The sequence below is a fragment of the Cyprinus carpio genome, chromosome A2, assembly GCF_018340385.1.
Source record: "Cyprinus carpio isolate SPL01 chromosome A2, ASM1834038v1, whole genome shotgun sequence".
Lineage (NCBI taxonomy): Eukaryota > Metazoa > Chordata > Actinopteri > Cypriniformes > Cyprinidae > Cyprinus > Cyprinus carpio.
Genome location: NC_056573.1, coordinates 23,415,249 through 23,441,732, shown reverse-complemented (window position 1 = coordinate 23,441,732; position 26,484 = coordinate 23,415,249). Strand labels below are relative to the sequence as shown.

Genomic DNA, 26,484 nt, shown 5'->3' with positions numbered 1-26,484 from the left:
GTAAAATATGTTCTTTCAGAGCAATTTCAGAGCAAACACAATAATATTGATCATATGACTCAATAGTACAGTAAAACACACACACACACACACACACACACACACACACACACACACACACACACACACACACACACACACACATATTCATAGTGTTAGTGTGCTATTTTCCCCATGATCACTCATATCGAGCCTGACAAAACACATTGCTAATGATGAGATGGAATTTAATGGAAGTAAAAAAGAAGCACAAGACACCACAGAGTTCGTGACTGAATGTGAAAATTTATAGTTCTGTTACACATATGGATGATTGAGAAACGTTCTTTATAAGGGATCGACATTGCAAAATTGATGACATTATAAATTTTGCAGCATTATTTTATCTTGTTGTGTGGGCCGGGCATTGTGTTTGTTCTGTTCGGGGTTCTGCAGGTTTGTGGTTTGTTTCTTTGTGGTTTTGTGGATGTCTGTGAAAGGAACTTTTGTTATCAGAGTAATAAAAGAAGTAAATAACAATCAGTCAAATGGAGAAAGAGAGAGTATGCCAAATCAAATTGTGTTAGAAAGCTTCTGCATTACTGATCTTCACAAGTCCGTGTGCTTATTTGCCTGCATGTGTCATACCTGGATAGACAGACAGACACATAGATAAGTCCTCTTTACAATGAGTGTATTAGAAGTTTGAGATTCCAGCTGGGTTTATACAACCACCAGGGACAATGAGAACAATTCAGCAGATTAGTGTTAGACCAATTGTTGAGTGTTTGAATACAACCTTTGTATCCAGTCAGTCTATTAAAGATATACATACAGCCACACGCTTGATCAGACTTGTTTGAAGGGGGCGTTTAGTACTTTTCCTAGAAGTACATTCCTTTTTGTAGCAACTGTTTTGTATTGGAGGTAATTAGGCTGTTCCTAGAAGTAGATTTACAAACGTACATACCTAAAGCTTGAGAAATTCTCTTGTTCTGTTATTATTCTAGACTTTAGAACATACACTGTAATAATAAATGTGGTTCCAGTCCGGCCTCGCCTTATACAACACACAGAACCAGTTAAACTGCCTTAGAAATGCCTCATTTAGTGATCATAGGCCCCACATCTGCAGGGATTGAGTGGGTGTTTGAGAGCTAGAGGTGGGACATCTTATGAAATGTTCACTTGTAACCCAAAGGTTGCAGGTTCGAGTCTCGTACCGGCTGGGATTGTAGGAGGGGTGAGGGAGTGAACGTACAGCGCTCTCTCCAACCTTCAGTACCACAACTGAGGTGCCCTTGAGCAAGGCACTGAACCTCCAACTGCTTCCTGGGCACCGCAGCGAAAAAATGGCTGCCCACTGCTTCAGGTGTGTGTTCACGGTGTATGATTGTTCACCTGGATGGGATAAATGCAGAGCACTAATTTCAAGGTCACCATACTTGGCCCCGTTACTTCACTTTCACTGTAAAGTAATCACAATAGCTAGACAAAGTACAAACTGTGAGAAGTCGCAATTACTATATTTCATAGAAATGCCTGAATAGTTTAGAAAATGTGCAGTACACAAAAGGGCACACTGCTCTGGGTTCTGTATCCCACAACTGCAATGCACTTGAACCTCCATTTCTAGTGTAAACTGGAAGCAATACTCTATCAGCTGCATTAATTATTGACTGAACTGCCAAAAGATGAGTTGTTTTATACAAAATGCAAAAAAAAAAAAATAATAATTAAATAAAAAAAATTATATTTTTAGTTTGCATTATAAACATCTTCCTTGTTGAAAATAACTTTATCCTCTTTTATTTATTATTAATGTGCATTAAAAGTGCAATTTTGACTTAAGAAAAGTCTATGCCTGTAGTCATGTTAAACACCACGCTGAATTTAACAGATCAAAACTAAATATGTCACTACCCTGACTAGTCAATAATTTGTACCAATAGAAGCTGTCAGAGCTGCAATGCATAAACTAAAGTGTTTCCTTGTTTCCATATGAGATCTTTCATGATGATACGCTTTGATGTTCTGTCATCTGATTCAAACATTGGCATTATAAAAGAGACTTATTTTATTTTTTCAGGAGAGCTAAACCTTTACCAAGGATCCTGACGACCCACATGCTGCTAGCATGACAATGTCCTGAAATTCTTAGAATATGTTGCCATCTCAGTGCAACAATTTTGTACAATTAACCTGCGCCGACTCGCCCGCGGCCATGGGATACAAACTAGTGCTGATAGGTGCACTGAATAGTACACTATACAGCAGATATGACAGGACTCACTGTCCCACACCCTCACTGTCTGAAAAAGTGACTATCTATCTATCTATCTATCTATCTATCTATCTATCTATCTATCTATCTATCTATCTATCTATCTATCTATCTATCTATCTATCTATCTATCTATCTATCTATCTATCTATCTATCTATCTATCTATCTATCTATCTATCTATCTATCTATCAATCTATCTATCTATCTGTCTATCTATCTGTCTATCTATCTGTCTATCTGTCTATCTGTCTGTCTGTCTGTCTGTCTGTCTGTCTATCCATGAGGACACCATCTATGTTATATTGTATGCAAACTACTCCTCTAAAATGATTATTGGTCCTGCAGTCACTGCCATTCAGAAACATTAGGTCGGGACACTATCATGTAGATATGTCTGCTCTCAAGCCATATTTCAGCAGTGTTTTTGTCGAGTAAGCAGAAAGCTCAGTAACAGGACAGCATGTTCTTGTTCAGACACATCACACTGTAATTGCCCTAATGAAAGCAAGATGAACTATAAAGCAGTCCTCTGTGTGTGTGTGTGTGTGTGTGTGTGTGTGTGTGTGTGTGTTTTAGAGGGAGGCAGAGGCAATGACTCATGAGGGTGTATCCTCACTATAATTAATAAGACACACACTCTTGGCTTATACCTGACAAAAATATATATAATATTTTTATTTGTAAATCTGCTACTGACAAGGAGACCCACCCTGTGAAGTATATTCTCTCTCTCTTTCTTTCACACACACACACACACACACACACACACACACACACACACACACACACACACACACACACACACACACACACACACACACACACACACACACACACACACACACACAGAGTTATATAATACCACTAATAATATTAACAATAATAAATGAATAAATACATATTTTTAAAAAGATTACTACTATTATTATTACCCTTTAAACCAAGCCTTTTTTTCAGGTTGGTGGCTTTAAAAGGAATCTAGCTTTTGGGACTTTCTTTTTATTGTCCATATATTTGTTACTTAATATATATTTTATTACTTTATAATTTGTTAGTATTGCTGGTGGGGTTATTATAGTTAACTAAAATTTCAACTACACAAAAATAAATAAATTAATTAATAAATAACAAATAAACAAAGATAAATAAATAGTTACTGCTATAAAATAAAAGTACTTAAAATAAAAATAAAAGTACTAAAATAACAAAAATTAAATATACTAAAACAAATAAATACAATTAATAAAAAATAATATAAACATAAAATGTCAAAAACACAATAAAACTACTAAAACTTGAAAATTAAAATGAAAACATAAAATAAAAAAATTAAATCTAATTCAAAATATTAGTATATCAATTATACTACACTGTTGGTGTTACTGTTGATTAATGTTTTTTGTTCTCATTCATTTATCTATCAGACGGAGAACGTTACATAACCATTTATTTTAATTTATGGAGCTCTCGTGTTTGGTCATCTTTGTTTTTTTTTTTTTTTATACATGTATGGATGAATTGCAAGCATTTCATATTGTTAAAATCAATGAATTTTTTAGAGGACTATTTCAGTCGCTAAAGGGAACTGACGCCCTCTAGTGGGGCATTTTTTTCAAAGCTTCAACGTTAAAGCAACGTTATGGCGCTCTAGCTGTTAATAAACTGAACTGCATGCATTCCGCGGAAGAACATTCTAACCGGAGCTACTTCTCCAAGTTTATGTCTATGGCGATGTAAGCAGATATTGTGTTGCTCCGCAGCGGTGACGACCCGAACAGGCTAGAATAGTCAAAAAATAATCACTTATTATAAATGTACCGTAGTGATTTGGGATAAGACAAAAAGGCAGTTTGGTAGATGACTTTATGATGTACTCGCCCATTATATACATGTTGCAGATTTTGAACAGAGAAAAGGTTACATGGTGTTGCTTTTAGCTTAACCCTTTAGTGGCCAACCATATATCGCTGCAACCCGGAGACTTAAAGTGGGTGGAGCTTATGCCACTAGGAGGTGAAGAACTTCAAGTTAGTATTAAATTATAAAAAATATATATAATGATCATGGGACCCGTCTACACTTTTATCTCCTGAAAAACTACTCCCTTAGTTGTGTTTCCTCAATGCATTTTCTCTAAAAAAAGATTACACTTATTATAGGGTCTCTGTAACAACAACATAGTGCTTAACACTGCCATTTAAGTATTTTTTTTCTTAGCAAATAGAAAAATTAGAAGTTAAGACACCTAATTTTAAGAAAATAAGATTGATCTGAAAGTAAATGCTAATATAACCAACCTCTCATGTCCTCCTCAACACTGCAGTCAGCTGTATCTGAGATCTGGATGAGCTGAGACACAAAACCTACTGAAGTATCGAGAATAAACAGGTATGCTGTTAACCGTTATTTCAATCTCTTTTTACTTTTTTATTTATTTTTTTTACTTTTAGAAATGACTGTAGTTGCACTGCTAGATTCACAGATCACATTTTTGACAACTGTAATAATGATAATAAGAATTAAGCATGGCTGCTTCTACTTTTAGAACTTAATATCGGTTTACAACTACAGAATTTATGGCATATAACCAATTTTTCATAACACAAGCTTCAGTGTCTGCTTTAGGGTATGGAAAGCAGAAACTGAGCAAAACCCGAGGAAAGAAACAGTCATCATTAAACGGTAAACTTATATTGCCTACTTTATGATAAATACTTGCCATACATTAGTATTTAGTGGTTGGATTATTGTATGATTACAGATTTAGGTGAACAAATCTTTTAAACATTTCTTACAGTAAAAAGTAGTCCAACGTGCTATTGATTTTCTATATTCTGAGAAGAAAATAATAACATTCAAATTATAATTGTAAAAATACTGGAATGGATCAATCTGATAATGAAAATTCATGCATTTATGATAAATAGTAATAATAAAAATATATTCATATTCAAAGTACTGCAGAGGCAATCTCAGATTACATGCTCACTTTTATGACAGATGTGGAACAGTAAAACATGCACTTTTAAAAGACCTCAGAAAAATGCCTTATATGGCACAGTTTTCTTTCTTAAGAACAATTATTTTAGAAAAATAATTCAAATGAAAACAGTATTTCTACTTAAAACAGTCCTTTTCATTTCATGGGAATTTTAAAGAAATATCCCGTTCACAGAGGGCTTCCATGAACAATACAAATCTTAGCCAAATTTCAGATATGTCGTCGGAGCAGAAATTTACATCCCTTATAACGTATTTAACAGTATCTGTGTGTTTGGAGCAATATGTTTGAATGTACTTTGTGGATTTCTAAAACTTTATTGAACAAATGTTTCTCTCTCTCCTGGCTTAACAGCTTTCCATCTTCAAAACACATAAAATGGGAAATGATAACTCTGGTGAACATAGAGAACGTAGAAGGGCTGAAGAAGCTGGGGAGGGAAAAAGGAGAATGGAATTACAGAGAGCGAGACAGGAGCAAACAGCAGCGGAGGAATGATGCAGAATCCGAACCGAAAAACAAGCACTCCAGGAACAATACAATAGAGTTCAAAATGAAAGAAATATACAGAGATTGAGAGAAGAAGAGAAGAAGAAAATCGACAGCGAGAACAGATTTAAAGAGGAAGAAGAAAGGAAAAGAATTAACATAGAGAAGCAAAATGCACAGAAAGAAAACACTAACAAGCCAGTTAGTTAAACCATTTCTATGGTTTATTAACAGGATATATTTTTAATTTCTATTCATCATCCAGAAAGATAGATGAAGATAGCATGAAAATTTGTTAAGATTTTGTTTTTTTTTTTTTTTTATTTTTACTTTTGTGTACTTTGTAGAACTTTGTAAACTTTTGTTTTAAAAAATAAAGTTCTACATCTTATTTTCACCACCAAAGAAGAGTATGAATTTGTTTTTGTTTTTTTTGTTTTTTTACAGGCATGAGAAATTATCAACATATTTGTTTTGCCATTGACCTAGTAATTGATCCTGAAATACACTTTAAAATCATAAAATACAGTTATGTTTTTTATTTGGCAAATTTACTTGCTGCTGATCAATAGCCGGATGACAATACAATCTATTTCAGTTTTTCTTTTCCACAACCTCTTATTATACTGAAAAGCACTGGAAGCATAGTATGCACTGCTAAGCACTTCGTAGAAATAGTATATAGCATGTAGTGGGAAAATGATTATGGTTTGTGAAGTACAAAAATATACATCCAATTACAATTATAAGACAAGAAAAAAGACAAGAGACGAGACAAGAAAGTCAATGCATGAAGAAACTATAAATTGAACAAATTCAACATGTTTTTCATCTCTTTTACATGTCTGTCCTTTACTGAAGCCAAAACCATATAAAATATCTGTCTAAAATGTCTAAAATTTGGTCCACTTGCACAGAGCAAGAGTCTCTGAATCAGGGGCAGATTCAGTGCTGCAGATTTGCTTTATACAACATTAGGAAGATCAGGCCCACAGACTCCTTCGGAACATAGGACACAACTGCTTGTTCAAGCTCTTGTTCTGTCCAGGCTGGACTATTGCAATGCTCTCTTGGCAGGCCTTCCAGCCAGTTCTATCAAACCTCTACAACTAATCCAGAATGAGGCTGCAAGGTTAGTCTAACGAGCCATAAAGAGCACGTCACACCTCTGTTCATCAATTTGCACTGACTACCAATAGCTGCTCGCATAAAATTCTAGGCATTGATGTTTGCCTACAAAACAACCACTGGCTCTGCACCCCTTTACCTAAATTCACTACTTCAGACTTGTGTGTCCTCTAGAAGCTTGCATTCTGCAAGTGAAGGGTGCATTAAAGTGCCACTCCAAAGAGGCACAAAATCACTTTCACTGACTTTTACATTTATTTATAATGGTCTGAAGATCATTCAAGAAACAAGGAAGCAGAAGTACCCATAGACATAGTGCAAGAGGATCTAAATACAAAAAATTGCTGACATGACTTTCAGGAAATAGGAAGCAACATTTGGAAATTGTTACAGGGACACATGGGCTCAAAATGAAACTTTAAAGGAGTGATGAACTGTGTTCTCTAAGGCAAACTTATAATGTTAGTGTGATTTTACATTAAAAAAACATCATATTAAGAATTAATAGGCTATTTTATTTCCTGTTTTTGAGCCCTCCTGCAGAAAGGTCAGTTTTTATAAGCAGGGCGCTTTCAAGACTCACAAATGTGATCGGCTATCATTTTCACTCATTAAAATAACAGATGGATGCTGCTGTGATATACTCCGATAACAACATGGGTCATTTGGGTTAATAACGTATACAAACCCGATTCCAAAAAAGTTGGGACACTGTACAAATTGTGTATAAAAACAGAATGCAATGATGTGGAAGTTTCAAATTTCAATTATTTATTCAGAATACAACATAGATGACATATCAAATGTTTAAACTGAGAAAATGTATAATTTTAAGGGAAAAATAAGTTAATTTTTAATTTCATGGCATCAACACATCTCAAAAAAGTTGGGACAAGGCCATGTTTACCACTGTGTGGCATCCCCTCTTCTTTTTCTAACAGTCTGCAAACGTCTGGGGACTGAGGAGACAAGTTGCTCAAGTTTAGGAATAGGAATGTTGTCCCATTCTTGTCTAATACAGGCTTCTAGTTGCTCAACTGTCTTAGGTCTTCTTTGTCGCATGTTCCTCTTTATGATGCGCCAAATGTTTTCTATGGGTGAAAGATCTGGACTGCAGGCTGGCCATTTCAGTACCCGGATCCTTCTTCTACGCAGCCATGATGTTGTAATTGATGCAGTATGTGGTCTGGCATTGTCATGTTGGAAAATGCATGGTCTTCCCTGAAAGAGATGACGTCTGGATGGGAGCATATGTTGTTCTAGAACTTGGATATACCTTTCAGCATTGATGGTGCCTTTCCAGATGTGTAAGCTGCCCATGCCACACGCACTCATGCAACCCCATACCATCAGAGATGCAAATACTATTTTTTAACAACTTGCACTACAGAGTGTCTTGTAATCTTGTAATGACATCTAATTTATGGTTCTGTTAATGGAGTAATCCTGTGTTTGCGTCTCTCTAGTATTTCCTCTCCTCTCCTCTAGAAAAAGGTGAATGTCCTTGCATGGCCTAGTCAGAGCCCAGACTTAAACCCCACTGAAAATCTGTGGAATGACTTGAAAACTGCAGTCCACAAACCGTCACCATCTAATTGAACCAAACTTAAACAGTTCTGCAAAGAAGAGAGGGCAAATATTGCAAAGTCTAGATGACTAAACTAAACTAAATAAACAGACTAATTAAAGCAAATGGTGGTTTAACAAAATACTATCCTATTTCCCCTTTCTAATTGGCACAGTAAAGCCTATAACATGCAAATGGATTAAAATCAAAACTACTTTAGTACACTTTGCCACTTAAGTGCAAATTAACAGGTAGCAAAAAGTATTTTTGTAGATTCTAATTACAGCTAACGGCAAACAACATGCACAACTAGCAATTTAAAAAAAAAACCCCTCAAATAAGCAGTAAACAAATTAATCCAAACGTACTAGCAGATATTTATTCTAAACAACAGACACAGAAAACTGACATTAAGCAAAACATTTATGTACTCTTGCCATGTCCACTGACAACTGCTTTTGCTTTATATATATATATATATATATATATATATATATATATATATATATATATATATATACACACACACGCACACAGTGCGGAAAGTATTTATTTGATCCCCTGCTGAATTTGTAAGTTTGCTAACTCTCTTTGAGAGAAGCAGTCAATCAGCAGATGTTGAAATCAGCTTGTTTCACATGCATTTCACTTTTTATGACTGACCTTTACTTTGAACTTTCAGATCCCTATAATTACTAACACTCTGTATGTTGCTTTTAAGTTTTTTTCTCCATTCTGTCATCAATGGAGTTTTGGTTCCTTGCCGCTGTCGCCTCTGGCTTGCTTAGTTTGGGGACATTTCATTTACAGCGATATCGTTGTGGTTTATTGTGGTTTGTTGCACAGATACTAATTAAACTGAACTGAGCTGCATGATGACATCACTGAATTCAATGATGAACTGCCTTTAACTGTCATTTTGCATTATTTTCCTAATTAATGTTGTTCAGTTGCTTTGACACAATCTTTTTTGTTTAAAGCGCTATATAAATAAAGGTGACTTGACTTGACTTGAATGCGCGCATGTTCGATGACTGAATTCCGCAAATTCTCTCATCATAAACAACGCGCAAATGTACGTACAATGTAAGTAAGGGATTAATTTGCAGTGTAGACAGTGATTATAACGATAGTTTTGTTTTTTGGACAGTGCGTTAGATCAAAGTTAGTGATAATGTCATTTCTGTACATAATTTATTCACCGTTTGAATAACAGTGGGAAGGAAACGTTATATAATTATAATTTCTAATGTTTTAATTCAATTGTTAAACATATTTTATTAGCCTACATGACACTCGTGTCTGGTTCTTGCCTAAAAAGACATAGTAGTTAATAGATTTAGCTGCTTTCAGCCTTACCCTGGAATTTGTTCACCCTCCGCCTAAGACCTTCTCTCCACTCTCAAAGGCAGAAGTCTCCAAACTCATCCTTTCCAATCATCCCATTACTTGTCCTCTTGATCCTATTCCATTTCATCTCCTTTAAGCCATTTTTCCTTTAGTTATACCTGCACTCACACACATCATTATCATATCCCTTCACAGTGCTGTCTTTCCTTCAGCATTTAAACAGACTCAGATAATCCCACTACTTAAGAAACCCACTATTATCCCAGCAATTTAAGAAAACTACAGACCGGTATCCCTTCTTCCTTTCTTTGCAAATACACTTCAACATGTTGAGTTCAACTAAGTCTCTGCCTTTCTCACACAGCACAAACTTCTGGACAGCAATCAGTCTGGCTTCAAAAGTGGACTGAGACTGCCTTGCTCTTGGTTGTTTAAGCCCTAAGACCAGCTTCCAAATCTTCAAAACTTATCTTGATGGATCTGTCTGCTGCTTTTGACATGATTAACCACCAGGTCCTCCTGTCAACCCTCATGGCAAAAGGCATCTTATTAACTGCACTCCAGTGGTTTAAGTCTTCCCTCTCAGATAGGTCCTTCAAGGTATCTTGGAGGGGTGAGGTGTAAGAGTCTCAACATCTTGCTACTGAGGTGCCTCAGGGCTCAGTTCTTGGAGCACTTCTCTTCTCTGTCTACATGGCATCACTGAATCTGTCATTCAGAAACATGGCTTTTCATATTACTACTATGCAGATGAGACTCAATTTTACCTCTAATTCCATCATTATAATCTGACAATAGCTGCTTGCATCTCAGCATTGCATCTCTTGCATAACAGACATTTCTTGCTAAGAAACTTTGCCAAGACAGAACTGCTTGTGATTTCAGCCAACCCAACACTTTTCACCCATCCATCCAGCTAGGGGCATCAACCATAACACTTTCCAGGACAGCTAGGAACCTTGGAGTTGTGAGTGATGATCTGATTTGCACAGACCACACTGCTAAAACTGCCGGGTCCTGGAAATTTGCCTAATACAACATTAGGAAGATCAGGCCCTTCCTATCAGAAGATGCTACACAACTGCTTAACAGGCTCTTGTTTTGTCCAGGCTTTTCAACTAATCCAGAATGCAGTCTTTTTTATAAGCCTTTTTTTATTGATCTCTGTTCATCAATTTGTACTGGCTACCAATAGCTGTTTGCCTAAAATTTAATGCATTGATGTTTGCCTACAAAAAAACAACAAAAACTACTGGTTCTGCACCCCCTTAACTAAATTCACCACTTCATACTTATGTGTCCTCCAGAAGCTTGTGTGTATGTGTGTGTGTGTGTGTGTGTGTGTGTGTGTGTGTGTGTGTGTGTGTGTGTGTATGATCTGAATGCAGTTTGGGAATATAAAGAATCAGTGGAATGACATTCAAGAAACAAGGAAGTAAAAGTACTCACAGGCACAGACTAAGTATAAAAAAATCAAGAGGATCTAAATACAAAAAATCGCTGACATGACTTTCAGGAAAAAGGAAGCAAAACTTGGATATTGTTACAGTGACACATGGGCTCAAAATTAAACTTTAAATGCAACTTCATGAAAGTTTTTTATAATACAAAAATCCAGAAGTAATGAAACAGGAAACCAGTTTACCTGCATTTATTAAGTTCTTCCTTGAAGGGCAATGTGGGAACGGGATATTGCTCAAAAGCACATTAATATCAGTCCATCACAACATCACAAGTCCTTCAAGACATATATCTGAAAAATGTTGCATGATCAAGTAGCTGTTGTTCCCTTTCAGTCGGTCACTCTCGACGCCACGTCGGTGACCGACGAAAATGGGATATCGCTTCGATAGACCAATCTACTTCGAGTGTAAACTAAACGAGCCAACATTGGCATGCAATTATTGCATCCAGCTGCCGCTGATCACAGCGTGAGATATAATAAGGCAGCAGGTGCAATGCATACCAGCTTTTCGCTTCGAAGCCGAGCGTTAGTATCGTTCTGCTCAACTGTGTCTGCTGTGAACTACGAGTTCAGCACGCTCTCGGAAGCTTCGTGTGTTGGCGAGACGGCGCTTCAGCGGTGGTCGTTTCCAGCGTCGAGTGGATTGCACACTTCAGGCTGCACTACCCCCTGTCGTGTTGCAAGCGGCCAATTCCCCTGTGCGCCTCAGCATTAAAAGAGCATTTCCTAAAGAGCATATTTCTCTAAAAGAGCTTCACAGATGCATCTTTGTAAAGACGACGGATCGTCCTTATCAGCATGCCGTATCTCCCGTGCGTTTCTGGGTGCGGTCGTTGCCTGGCAACGGGTGATGGTCACGATTGCTGCCTCACGTGTCTGGGCAAACACGCTGAGGTAGCTTTCGTGGATGAGTCATCTTCTCTCTGCGGGAAGATGACCGTCTCGGAGCTGCGAACCAGGCTCTGCTTTCTTCAAAAAAGGGGGCGGAGTCCCGTTGCCGCTGCCGCGATTTGGGGCTCGTTCTGGCGGCTGACAGACGAAAACCATTTCCAGCAGTAGCACGGGCAGTTTGAGGATTATAGTGGTGGCAAACCCCGCAGGGAACCAACCCTCTGGGGACCATCACTCCTCTTGCATCTCCGATCCAGAGGAGTAACCCACGGAACGCGCTGGGCCCTCTTTAAAGAGCGTACCAGTGGTATCCAGTGGGCCTCCCCCTGACCAGATGTCGATCTCAGCATCGGAGGGAGAGCTGTCAGATGAAGATTCAGCTGTGCTGCTGCCCTCTGGGACGGTGGCGGAGCCTGAATTGGATCCGGAGATGACAGCTATGCTTTCCCGGGCCGCCGAGAGGGTAGGGCTCGAGTGGAAATCTCCACCGCGTCCCGAGCCCTCGAGGCAGGATGATTGGTTTCTCAAGGTGGCGCGCGCTGGTTTTCAGCGCCCCACCCTGGTGCCTTTCTTCCCGGAAGTGCATGACGAGCTCACCAGGTCGTGGATGGCACCTTTTACTGCCAGAAACTGGCTGGTGGGCTCCTCCTCCCTCACCACCCTCGATGGCAGTGCAGCGAAGGGGTATTCGGTGATTCCCCCAGTGGAGCGCGGCGGTAGCGATGCAAGTGTGTCCTAAGTCTGCCTCCTGCTGGCGGGGGAGACCCGGTGCTTCTTTCCCGGGCCTATAGGCATTCGTCTGGTCTAACCGGCGGTGCCTATATGGCTTGCGGGGAAGCTGCTTCTGCCTTACACGCTGTGGCGTTACTGCAGGTGTACCAGGCCAAGGCACTGAAGGACCTGCACGAGGGTGGTTACGATCCAGAAGTTCTGAAAACTCAGAACCGCCACTGGCCTCGTGCTCCGAGCGACAAAGGTCACCGTGCATTCTCTGGGTCGTGCGATGTCCACGCTTGTGGTCCAGGAGCGCCATCTCTGGCTGAGTCTGGTTGAAATGAGGGACGCCGACAAAGATCAGTTCCTTAATGCCTGTGTCCCAGACCGCCTCTTCGGTGACGTGGTCGAGAACCTGGCCCAGCAGTTCTTGGCTGCACGGGAGCAGACTGAGGCGGTCCAACTTTCTGCCCGGCGGGCAGCTGCTGCCTCCACCCGTCCGCCGGTTGCAACGCCCCAGCCTGCTCGTCACTGAGGGCGGCCCCCTGCGTCCACCCGCTCCCACGCCGCATCCCGCAGCAGCCTCCAGCAAGTGGCGCCGTAGAGCTGGGCATAGGCAGGCCGCCCCACCCGTCCTGGCCCCCGTCAAACCTGGCGGTGAGCGGAAGAGCAAGAGGCCCCGGGACGGGTGGCCCAGAGAGAGGTAGCCGCTTTCTGGGGGATGGTGAAAGCACCTCTCCCTCCCCTGGAGGAGGGCCAGGGGAGAATCTGGGAAATCTCGACGCGGGAGAGCGGTTTTCTCTGTCTCTGGGTCCCAGGAGGGCACGGAGAGTTGCGGACGGCCAAACACCGGACCTCACTCATCCTCCTCCTTCGCCAGATGGCAGCAGCGGGCGGTTCGAGAGCGTCAACAAAGGCCCTACTCACGCACCCTCTGCCAACCCGTGGAACCAGGTGAGCCCTGCACCCCACACTCGCACCACACTCAGGCATGCTCACAAGCCGCCCGAGATGGGTCCCTGTGTTCCACCTCGCTGCCCCACTGCGGGTACGGCTGTGGTTCCGCTGGTCCCGCTTGTACGGTTTCTAAGCGCCTGGTCAGCGCTACCCAGCCCGTCTCGCTGGCTCCTGGGGATCATCAGCCTCGGCTATGCGATTCAGTTCGCCCGGCGTCCCCCCAAGTTCAGCTGTATCCGCTTCACTACAGTGAAAGCGTCCGATGCCCCTGTTCTGCGGGAAGAGATCGCAGTCTTACTGGCGAAAGACGCGATAGAGCCGGTCCCTCCAGCCGATATGAGGACGGGGGTTTTACAGCCCCTACTTCATTGTACCCAAGAAAGGCGGTGGGTTACGACCGATCTTGGATCTGCGAGTTTTGAACCGGGCCCTTCATCGGCTACCGTTCAAGATGTTGACGCAGAAACTCATCTTCGGGTGCGTCCGTCCCCGAGATTGGTTTGCAGCGATCGACCTGAAGGACGCGTACTTTCATGTGTCTATCCTTCCGCGCCACAGACCTTTTCTGCGGTTTGCGTCTGAAGGACAGGCATATCAGTACAAGGTCCTGCCCTTCGGGCTGTCCCTGTCTCCCCGTGTCTTCACGAAAGTTACGGAGGCTGCTCTTGTTCCCCTCAGAGAGCAGGGTGTTCGTATTCTCAACTATCTAGACGATTGGCTGATACTAGCACAATCTCGGGATCAGTTGTGCGAACACAGGGACCTGGTGCTCTGGCACCTCAGCCTGTTGGGCCTTCGGGTCAACTGGGAAAAGAGCAAACTCTTGCCAACGCAGAGGATCTCTTTTCTTGGTATGGAGTTGGATTCGGTCGAACAGACAGCACGCCTCATAGAGGAACGTGCGCGGTCGGTGCTAGCCTGCTTGAATACATTCAAGAGCAGGACAGCGGTCCCACTGAAACTCTTTCAGAGGCTCCTGGGGCATATGGCGGCCGCAGCGGCACTTACACCGCTCGGCCTGTTACATATGAGACCGCTCCAGCACTGGCTTTATGGCCGAGTCCCGAGGTGGGCGTGGAAGCGCGGCACTCACCGGGTCCAAGTTACACCGGCCTGTCGTCAAACCCTCACCCTGTGGTCAGATCTTGCGTTTCTCAGGGCAGGGGTGCCCCTAGAGCAGATCTCCAGGCATGCTGTGGTTTACACGGATGCCTCCACCACCGGCTGGGGGGGCCACGTACAACGGGCATGCAGTCTCAGGGGTTTGGACGGGCCCGCAGCTGCAGTGGCACATCAGTTGCCTAGAGTTGTTAGCAGTGGACCTTGCCTTGAACCGTCTCAAAGGTCACTTACGAGGCAAGCATGTGCTGGTCCGAACGGACAACACAGCGACCGTTGCGTACATCAACCGACAAGGTGGTCTGCGCTCCCGTCGCATGTCACACAACTCGCCCGCCACCCTCCTCCTCCTTTGGAGTCAGAAGGTTCTGAGGTCTCTTCGTGCCGTTCACATTCTGGGCCTGCTCAACCGTACAGCCGACGAGCTGTCTCGAGCAATGCTCCCAGGAGAATGGCGACTCCATCCCCTGATGGTCCAGCTGATTTGGAGATGGTTCGGAGCCGCTCAGGTAGACCTGTTTGCTTCTCCAGAGACCTCTCACTGCCAGTTGTTCTACTCACTGACCGAGGGAACTCTCGGCAGGGATGCACTGGCACACAGCTGGCCGCGGGGCCTACGCAAGTATGCGTTTCCCCCAGTGAGCCTTCTTGCACAGACACTGTGCAAAGTCCGGGAGGACGAGGAGCAAGTCTTGCTAGTGGCGCCGTATTGGCCCACGCGAACCTGGTTCCCCGAACTGGTGCTCCTCGCAACAGCCCCTCCTTGGCCGATTCCTCTGAGGAAGGATCTACTGACTCAGAGACGGGGCACCATTTGGCACCCGCGTCCAGACCTTTGGAAACTCCATGTCTGGTCCCTGGACGGGACGCGGAGGTTCTAGGTGACCTGCCCCAGGAGGTAGCGAACACCATCACTTCGGCAAGATCACCGTCTACGAGACACGCTTACGCCTTGAAGTGGAACCTGTTCGTCGAGTGGTGTTCTTTCTCGCCGAGAAGACCCCCGAAGATGCCCGATTGCGGTTGTGCTTTTCCTTTCTGCAGCAAGGGCTGGAGCGAAGGCTGTCTCCCTCCACCCTCAAAGTCCAGGTTGCTATTGCTGCGTACCATGACCCCATGAATGGGAAGTCTTTAGGTAAGCATGACCTTGTCATCAGGTTCCTTAGAGGGGCCAGGAGGTTAAATCCTTCCCGGCCCCCCTCTATACCCTCTTGGGACCTGACTCTGGTGCTGAAATCTCTACAGCAGGGCCCATTCGAGCCTTTGCATTCAGTCGAAGCCAAAGTTTCTTTCATTGAAAACTCTGCTCCTGCTTGCACTGGCCTCCTTCAAGAGGGTAGGGGACCTGCATGCATTTTCGGTCGGCGATTCGTGCCTAGAGTTTGGGCCGGCTGACTCCCAGGTAATCCTGAGGCCCCGGCCCGGCTACGTGCCCAAGGTTCCCACTACACCCTTCAAAGACCAAGTGGTGAACCTGCAAGCGCTGCCCCTGGAGGAGGCAGACCCAGCCCTAGCTTTGCTCTGTCCCGTCCGAGCATTGAGATGCTACGTAGACCGGACACAAAGCTTCAGGACCTCAGACCAGCTCTTTGTCTGTTACGGAGGCCGGCAGAAGGGGAATGCCGTCTCTAAGCAGAGGATGGCCCGCTGGATTGTGGATGCCATAGCCCTGGCTTATCAGGCACAGGGTGTGCCCTGCCCGTTCAGGTTGTGAGCTCACTCAACAAGAAGTGTTGCATCCTCCTGGGCGCTGGCTCGTGGCACCTCGCTGACAGATATTTGTAGAGCTGCGGGCTGGGCGACCCCTAACACGTTTGCTAGGTTCTATAGCCTTCGTGTAGAGCCGGTATCCTCCTGGGTTCTCACCTCAAACGGGTAATGGCACCGAGAGGCCCCGGTTAGTGTCGGCTTGCTAAAACTGCTCCAGAGTGTCCGTACTGTAGACCCTGTTGAGATCCTCCATCACCCTAGGCAGCTGGACACGGCGGAACGTCCGGCGCCAGGCCTTCATGATGAATCCGTGAGAACCATAGAAGGCTGGGTTCCATATTGAGACCTAAGCGGTACTCGTATGCGTATAGTCCACGGTATAGCCTTAGAGCCCGTGTTTCCCCGGCAGACTTCTGCCTTTCCAGGAGGGTTTGGATCACCTCAAATTTTTCCATATACACCTAAACGGATGCTATATGTGTATTTGCTCCCGAGACCTCCTTCGGGAAGGATGGAGCTTCCGCAGCGTCCCTGTTCCAAGTGGGAACGGGTACGTTTTCCCAGTGTTATCCAGTCTCACCCAGTGAGGTAGTGCTTTGACAATGGTGAGTGGAGCTACTTGTTCCGAGCCCCGGCCTACACCTAATAGGGGCGCAGGCGGCTCGCACAGGGCACTGGAAGGGGCAGCACCCATGGCGCTTTGGTAGGGATCCCATTTTCGTCGGTCACCGACGTGGCGTCGAGAGTGACCGACTGAAAGGGAACGTCTCGGTTACGTATGGTAACCCTCGTTCCCTGAAGGAGGTAACGGAGACGCTACGTCCCGTCGCCATGGTTGCTGTACCACCGCTGAGCCGCCGGGTCTCCGGCTCGGCTCCTCAGCGAAAACCTGGTATGCATTGGATCTGCTGCCTTATTATACTCACGCTGTGATCAGCGGCAGCTGGATGCAATAATTGCATGCCAATGTGCATTGGCTCGTTTAGTTTACACTCGAAGTAGATTGGTCTATCGAAGCGATATCCCATTTTCGTCGGTCACCGACGTGGCGTCTCCGTTCCCTCCTTCAGGGAACGAGGGTTACCATACGTAACCGAGACGTTTTGACCTACTAAAAAACCTTAATAAGCCAGATCTTGTTTTATGTAAATGCCAAAGGACGAATGACCAGAGTGTACCTTTTAAGTAAAGTAAAAGTGGTGCTCTAGACTTACTTATAAACAAAATCAACTACAGAAATGGTTATCATTTCAATCGATGTAACCAAAAATCTAGCAATAAACAGTAAATGAATTTTTACACTGCAGGTTTTTTAAGGCATATAAATACAGGCCTACATCTCTCATTAATCTGTAGTATGGAGATTTAAAATTAATAACAATTAAAGCTAATTAAAATTTGACCAGATCAGATATTACTCCATTTAAACTTGACTTTTTTTTTCAGTTGTTTTGTGAAATTATATAACTGTGACTGCAGTACAAAACATTTTGTTTCTGTTTGTACATAAAGCTCTTTGTACATATAAAGACCTAGAAACCTTAGTTTATACTATATATATTTTTGTTTGTATATACATTGTTTATATATATAATTTTGTCTATTTGTTCCCACAAGCAACACGTCAGAGTACACACACTTTTAGACCATGTCTACACAATTTTATTTTCTATTTAAGAGACTTGTCACTTGCCCAATCACATTGTTTTAAGGTGTGGCCTTACTTAACTCTATAAAACCCCAGCACTCAGTTCACAATGATCAGGGACTGAAACTCAGACTAAAAGGACAAATCATTCTGAAAAAATATACTGGATAAAAAAGGTATGCACTATTAAATTATTTTATCTCTGAAATGCTGGGGCATAAATGCAATTAGGTCTCCTTTACATATGATGCTCTAGTAATTGCTCAATAATTGCTCTATAGACTTCATAATTTTATTGATTTATTGCTATTTTTGAAGGTGTTTATAGAGGTGAAAAATGTATCTATGTTCAGGTTTTTTTTTCTTCTGAAAACTAGCACCTGTTTTCTTCTTGTTAAATGAAGGTTAATTTTGAAAACTTTTCACCATGCCCTCAACAGTTATATTTACTACTGTTAAAATGCCCTTTAAGTGTATAGCTTTTATTGTCTTACACTTGTCCTACACTTTCAATATTAAAATATGTAGATATGTTTAAAACTAAGAAAATCCAAACATAACTAAGATAATCCATTTTATATATCATTTATTTACACTTATGTAGTGCCGCACCTGCATGAATTTCTTCCATCTTTTCCAACACAAAAAGTGTCATTAATAATTACAACACAAAATTACAATATATATATATATATATATATATATATATATATATATATATATATATATATATATATATATATATATATATATATATCAAAACCTCAAACAACCAATCAAATATAAAAGCAAAACAGTAAGAATAATAAATCGAGCACAATATTGGCCTATTGAAATCCACTTTTCAGATATCAAAATTGCTAAATTCTGTGTTGATTCATTATATGAGGTTCTATTTCATTAATTCTTTCAAGTTTGGTCACCAACTGAAAGAAAAAATACCTTATTCTAAATACTTTTCAAAAAACAATGATCTAAAGTTATATAAGGCTATATTAAGGATTATTTTGTCAACTTTTAGAAAGATGTCGAACTCTGAGACCATCGAACTGGCTTGTCTTGGCCGCCCTTTTCAATTAGGAATGCTTTATGACTGCCGAAGAGATCTCCTCATTCCAGGTAAAAACATTTCCAAGATCATTTAAATTAGCTTTAGTTATAACTAAGCATGTTACTGATTCTTCTGCCATGACAAAACGAACAAAAACTACACATAGTCAAAATATTTTAGGCATTTACATCAATAGTTTTGCATTTTATATATATTTAAATTTTTTATGTTAATATTATGACAATATATTGTTATTATTTCTTCAAATAATTGTCAGGGTTTTGCACTGACACTCTGTTTGTCTTGTGTTTTTGTTTCTTGTGTCTATGTCTTGTGTCAGCACATGGCCTTGTTGATTGTTTTCTTAGCCATGTCCTTTAGTCCCTCCTCCTTGTTTCCTTTTTTTACCACACCCTCTTGTTACCGTTGTTGGTCTAATTGTGCTCACCTGTTCCTCGTGTTTTTCTCCCTATTTATAGTGCCCCTTGCCCTATTGTGTTTGCTGGTTTGTGGTCATTCTTACCCTCACTGTGTTTGTTGCTGTCGGTGGATGTGGTTGAGTATGTGTTCCTGTCTACGTGCCTAATTGGTCTTGTGCCCTTGTCCTGTCTAGTCCTTTGTAGTTCTGAGTTTTTGACTTGCTCCTTGTTTGTTCTTGTCTTTTGCTTTTACTTTTTGTATTTATTTGTTTTTTTATTTTTGATTTTTGTTTTTTTTTTTTGTTGTGTTTTTTTTTTTTTTGTTTTGTTTGTTATTCTTTTAATTTTTTGTGTCTCGTCAGTAAAACGGGTTTTATGATTAGTAGTTTCATGAGTGCTGAACGGCCTCTGACGCCCTGAAGCTCACATCTCCAAAAACATTGAAGCAATTTTTCAAATAGATGTTATCTTTATTATACATTATCTAAACACGTATTCACCTAAAAAACTCTTAAAACTACATTCTGTGACACAGAAACAGTATTATTTTAAAAATAAAAGTGGATTTGGCTGTCCGCCATGACAGTCGCTGTAAGAAATACAGGAAGCAGAATGAAACAAATGGTGAACTGTTTGGAAAAGGAGTTCTGTGACCACTAATATTGCAATATAGCTTGCGTACAGTATTTGCGTATAGGGAGGATCTGCTCTGGGATGAGGTCTGGACTTTGAATGGGCTATTGCAACACCTTAATTATTTTCTTGTGTTCTTTTGTAGATTTGCTGGTGTGCTTGGGATCATTGTCCTATTGCGTGACCCAATTTTGGCCAAGCTTTAGCTGTCAAACGGATGGCCTCACATTTGACTAATACTTTGGAATACAGAGGTGGACTCAATGACTGTGAGGTGCCCTGGTCCTGTGGCCACAAAACTAGCCTAAAATCATCAGCCATCCACCAGCATGATTGACTTTTTGTATGAGGCTGATATGCTATTCTGGCTTTCACCAAATGTGGCACTGTGCTTTATGGCCAAACATCTCCACTTTGGTCTTGCCTCTTCAAAGGACATTGTTCTAGAAGTCTTATGGTTTGTTCAGATGCAACTTTGCAAACCTAAGCTATCCTGCCATGTTTTTTTTTTTTTTTTTTTAGAGCGAAAAGGCTTTCTTCTGGCAACCCTTCCAAACATGCCATACTTGTCTGGTATTTTTCTAATAGTACTGTCACAAACTTTATCATTTAGCATGTTAACTGAGGCCTGTAGAGTCTGAGGTGTAGTTCTTGGGTTCTCTGCAATTTCTGATCATGGGTGAATTTCGTCTACTCCTGGGAGGATTGGTTTCTTTCTTGAATGTCTTCCACTTGTGAATAATCTTCCTCACTGTGAAATGATGGACTTCAAAAATTGTTCGGAAATGGCCTTATTACCCTTCCCAGTCTGACGGCAGCAACAATAGCTTCTGTAAGATCATTGCTGATGTCTTTCCTCTTTGGCATTGTTAACACACATCTGAAAGCTCCAGACCAGCAAACAGACAAATCTTTTGCTTTTATAGAGGTGCCCACACTTGCTGATGATCGGTTAATTAAAGGTATTTGATTAGCAGTGCCTCACTGTTACTTACCTTTTTAATTCCTATGTTTAAAGGAAGAGTGCCCTTAGTTTGTCACACATGGCTTTACCATATATATACGTGTGTGTGTGTGTGTGTGTGTGTGTGTGTGTGTGTTTTAAAATTCTTTTTATTTTTTTTTAAGGAATAACACTTTGGGATGCTGAGATGCTGCAGAAGAATATTAATGTAAGGCCACAGCCAAACACTGACTTCAAAATAATTGCCACAGATTCAAGTGAAGACAAAGCCAGTGCTCTTAATGTCTCTGCATCTCTTGAAGCCAGCTTTCTGTGTGGATTAGTCAGTGTGAAAGGATCAGCAGAGTATTTAAATAACAAGAAGTCATCGAAACATCATTCTCGGGTCACCTTACAGTATTATACAACCTCGCGCTTTGAGCAGTTAACTATGGAGCATCTTGGGGCAGGGAACGTAAAGCACTGCAATGTATTTCAGGAGGGCTCGGCCACACATGTTGTTACAGCTCTACTGTATGGAGCTCAAGCATTCTTTATTTTTGATCGTGAGGTTTCGTCCAATGAAAACCATCAAAAGATACAAGGTGACCTCCAAGCATCGATCAAAAAGATACCTTTAATATCAGTAGAGGGTCAGGCATCTTTAAAAATGAATGAGATGGAACAAGAGAAAATTGACAAGTTCAGCTGCACTTTTCATGGAGATTTTGCTCTGGAAAACAATCCAGTCTCCTATGTCGATGCCATCAAGGTGTACTCAGAGCTACCAAAAATGTTGGGAGAACATGGAGAGAATGCTGTGCCCATGACCGTGTGGCTTTACCCTCTGAAAAAACTAGATTCAGCAGCCGCTCAGTTAGTCCGGGAGATCAGTGTTAGCCTAATACGACGTGCCCAACGGATCATGAATGAACTGCATAATTCTGACATTCAATGTAAAGATCTGATGAGGGACAATATTGCCATTCAATTCCCTGAAATCACAGCTAAGATCAGTAATTGTAAAGACTTCTGTTCAGAGTACAAAATTGTTTTTCAGAAACATCTCTGCAGGCTTCTTCCATCCATAAGGGGTGGAGGAAAAGAAGAACAGGAGCTTATTGATGCCCTGAATGACAAAGAAAGATCCCCATTTAAGGGTGCTTTGATAACCAAGTTTCTAAATGAGCGAGAGCGAGAGATGAATGTTGTTAGATCGTACCTCGAAATCATGAAAGATGTCCCTGTTCTTTCATCCAGCAACGACTTGGATAAAGTTGTCTTGAAAGCATCCAATAACTATGTGATAGCTTTTGCACTTACCTCCTTAAACAAAAAGGAACCATACCTTTCAGACTTGGAGAATTACCTGAAGGCACAATCCTGTAACAGTGGAGAGCAGATAAGTTTTGATCAAAACTCCTCAAAGAAGACAGAGAAATGGTTTTCATCAGGAGATGCAACTACATTGACCAGGGCAACCATACAAGCCTTCCTAGATTTTAAAGAAGCCAATAAAGGAAGAAAAAACATTGAATTCTGCATTGCATCAATCCCAGATGAACTTAGCACTGCCTCTTCAATTCATGTTTATGAAAGAGGGAGACTCATCAGCTCACAGTATGAGCTTCCCTCAAAACCACCAATGCCCGTTTTCTTGAGTGCTGAGCATGACTGCATACATCTGCAAATCAAACCTCCTGACCGCGGGGTGAGCTGTGTGGACTCCTACTGTATTTCATATCAGTCTGCACAGAGCTCTGAATGGAAAGATGTGGATACTAATGGGGTTTCTGATCAGGTAACTGTCAATCAGTTAAAACCACATAAAGAATATTGTTTTACCTGCAAGGCTGTGTGTCGTCCAGGAGTAAGTCTGACAAGTGACACAACATCATTCTTCAGGACTCGTCCATGTGCTCCTCCTGGAGCACCTACAGTAAAACAAGTAGAATCTGAGTCAGGAACTGTAGTCTGGGATGTTCCTACATCTGTGGGTGAGGATGTTCTGATCACTGGATACATGTTGGAGTTTAGAGAATGCACAAAGGATCATGAAAGTGAAAGGCCTTGGAAGTCTGTGAAATCTACAAACAGGGAGTGCACTCTTCAGGGACTGAAAGGAGACACAATTTACACGGTCAGAGTTTTTGCAAACTGTGGAAATGATGGAGTGAGTCTCCCCAGTCCTGAAACTTTGTTTTCGGACAGTTTTAAGGGTAAAGAATCAAATAAGGATGGGAGTGGGTTGTTCTTGAATCAATCTTTACGAATAAAAAAGGGCAATCCGTCAATCCATTCACTGAAGCTATACAAAAAAATGTCAGAGAATGTAAGTTTTAATCAGTATGTTTTCGAAAGAAAGGTGGAGGATGTGAAAAACAAAGTAATTCTTCTTTTGGGATCAACGGGTGCAGGAAAAACCACGCTCATCAATGTGATGATCAATTACATACTAGGCGTAAAATGGCAGGATGCATATCGCTTCAAACTGATCAATGAAGTGACCAATCGCACACAGGCCGAGAGTCAGACATCTATCGTCTCATCTTTCGAGCTGTACAATCAGCCTGGCTTTCAAATTCCCTATTCTCTCACAATTGTAGACACACCAGGATTTGGTGATACAAGAGGAATCGCACATGATAAACTTATTACAGAGCAGGTCAAAAGCTTTCTTTGTAGCCCTTTGGGAATCGATCACATTGATGCCATCTGCTTCGTTGTCCAATCCTCTCTTTCCCGCCTGAGTGGCACCCAGAAGTACATCTTTGACTCAGTCTTATCCATTTTTGGCAAAGATGTCGTAGACAACATCCTAATTTTGGTGACATTTGCAGATGGTAAAGACACCCCAGTTCTAGAAGCTATCAAAGCAGCAGATCTGCCCTGTCAAAAGAATAAAAAGGGACAGCCCACCCATTTCAAGTTCAACAATTCAGCTGTGTATGCAGACAAAAATGTAGAAGAGCCTACAACCTCTGACAGTGATTCAGATGATGATGATGATGGAGGAGATAAACTGACTGAGCTTGTCTGGGACAAAACCTTCAAACAGATGAAGGCTTTTTTCAAGACACTGGGGACCATTGAAAGCAAAGATCTGTCCATGACTATAAAGGTCTTAGAGGAACGAGAGCGCCTTGAGAAAGCCATGACAAGTCTGACCCCTCAAATAACTGCTGGTCTCTCTAAATTGAGTGAGATCAAAAAATTCAAGCTATGTTTGGAAAATGAGAGCGAGAGCATGGCAAAAAATCAGAATTTTGAACAAGAGGTGGAGGTGATGAAAGCAAAGAGAACCCCTGTAAACTGTTTTACCATGAACTGTAACAACTGCTTCTTCACATGTCACTCCAACTGCTTCCTCCCTGCAGAAGACTCTGTGCAAACTTGTGCTGTGATGGAGGCTGGCCACTGCATTATCTGCCCTGAAAACTGCCATTACTCTGCTCATTCAAGGGAAAATTTCATGTGGACTTATGAAACAAAAATAGAAACAAAATCCATTAAAGAGCTAAAAGACAACTTCATGGCGGCTAAAGGAAAGTTCATGGACACAAAGCAAATGCTTGATGCACTTGAAAAGGAATTCCATGGAATTGAGGACAAACTAATGAAGCTGATCAGATTGTCCTCTGATTGCATAAGAAGACTAGATGAAATTGCACTTAAGCCCAAATCTCTCTCCACAGCCGAATATCTCGAAATCCTGATAAAAACCGAGAAAGAGGAGAAAAGTCCTGGCTTTGAGGACCGCATTGTTGGACTTGAGAAGATGAAACAAGAAACTCTTATCCTGGAAAAGATTGCTAAAGGGGAAAATTTGCTTGAAAAAGAGCGCAAAATCATGGTGGAGAGAGAGAAGCGAATGAAGACTGTCGCCCTGAAAATTCAGAAAATTACGAAAGTTGTTAGTGGCTTACAGTCACAGCACAATCAGGAAACACACAATCAAAAGGATGCAAGTGCTTGCCTTGACGGCCAAGAGATGTCCTCAACAAAATGAAAGCTGATTATTTTAAAGACACTTAGCAAAACTGAAAATCTGCTTATCATGATGTTGCTTAACAAACATTAATGCTTCATTCATCTATTGATCAAACCTTATTTGACATTAAGAATACTGAATTTAGAAGTCAATTCATGCTTGTATTTGTGCTTCAATGAAGCAAAGTCAAATTTCCCAATAATCCAATAATAGTGCTAGCAACAATTACATTTTTTTCCATCTTTGTTTTTAGTCTTTAGTGAAATCATTCAAACTTTTAGATACTGTAAAATACTATAAGAAAACAATGTATGATATCATGCACTTCCATTAAACAACCAAAGCCAAAGTGTCAGCCGCCTCACAGCTGACTGCTACAACTACTATACTGAAAAGAAATTAAAAGACTGTCATTTATTTGAAGTGCATTTTTATTTGTCTAATTGAAAATCGTAGATTGTAATTGAAAATAGAGTTTCATTCAGTTTGACTTACTCCCCATAGAAATAATTAAAATTAATATTTTTATTTAAATTGTATTTTCACTTGACACCAGAATGTTGATGTGCAGAACACATATGCTGGCTATTTATACTGACTACAGAAATTATTGTGAGTTTTATACATATTTTGGTGTTTTTTGTTTGCTGATAATGCATAACTAACATAAGTAAACTAAATTAAACATTGACTAACACAGATCTACTCAATTAGATAATTTGTGATCTATAAAACAAAATTATATTTCTTTTCTAAATTTGATTTCTTTGCAATTAACATAATTCTCCCGCACTGAAATGCAGGCTCTGGTACATAATTAAATCATTGAAAATCCAACACCCTTTTTTTTGTGTGTGTGTGTGTGTGTGTGGTCTTTATGATAAATTATCTTTATTTGTGTTTTTGTCTTTGGAAAAGAAATATTTATTTATATTAAATCCAATTTATATTAAAATAGTCTGAGAAACACTAATCAATCTTGCTGTGACAAGTATTGTAACAAGTATACAGATTTGAAATCAGCAGAAACATGACGTCAGGACTCTTGGCACACCCCAACATGTGTCATCGTTGTATGTAATCAAGGAGGTGCGCTCTGAACATCATGTCTGTCCGTCATTCACAAGAGCAATACTGCTGTT

General features: G+C 41.3%; 1 protein-coding gene across 5 annotated transcripts; it reads left to right on the top strand.

The window, feature by feature from the left end:
* Positions 1–18,420: 18,420 nt before the first annotated feature.
* LOC109099094 lies at positions 18,421–26,181 on the top strand. 5 transcript variants are annotated; one of them, XM_042711378.1, is made up of 5 exons: positions 18,437–18,481; positions 19,327–19,424; positions 20,554–21,240; positions 21,335–21,370; positions 21,537–26,181. In XM_042711378.1, the coding sequence occupies exon 5, from the start codon at positions 21,560–21,562 to the stop codon at positions 25,358–25,360; it is 3,801 nt and encodes a 1,266-aa protein (XP_042567312.1). In that variant the 5' UTR covers positions 18,437–18,481; positions 19,327–19,424; positions 20,554–21,240; positions 21,335–21,370; positions 21,537–21,559; the 3' UTR covers positions 25,361–26,181. The 5 variants fall into 5 exon arrangements, with proteins under 5 accessions (XP_018968190.2, XP_042567312.1, XP_042567309.1 ...); XM_042711375.1 differs by lacking the exon at positions 21,335–21,370; XM_042711359.1 differs by having other exon boundaries at positions 20,554–21,370.
* The last annotated feature ends 303 nt before the right edge of the window (positions 26,182–26,484 follow it).

What these genes read in the sequence shown, in the direction of transcription:
- LOC109099094 (XM_042711359.1), top strand. Translation starts at nt 21,256, where the DNA reads ATGTCTTTCCTCTTTGGCATTGTTAACACACATCTGAAAGCTCCAGAC. An exon ending in TGATGATCGGTTAATTAAAG is followed by an intron (nt 21,371 to 21,536) that starts GTATTTGATTAG and finishes TTTTTTTTTAAG; the next exon opens with GAATAACACTTTGGGATGCT.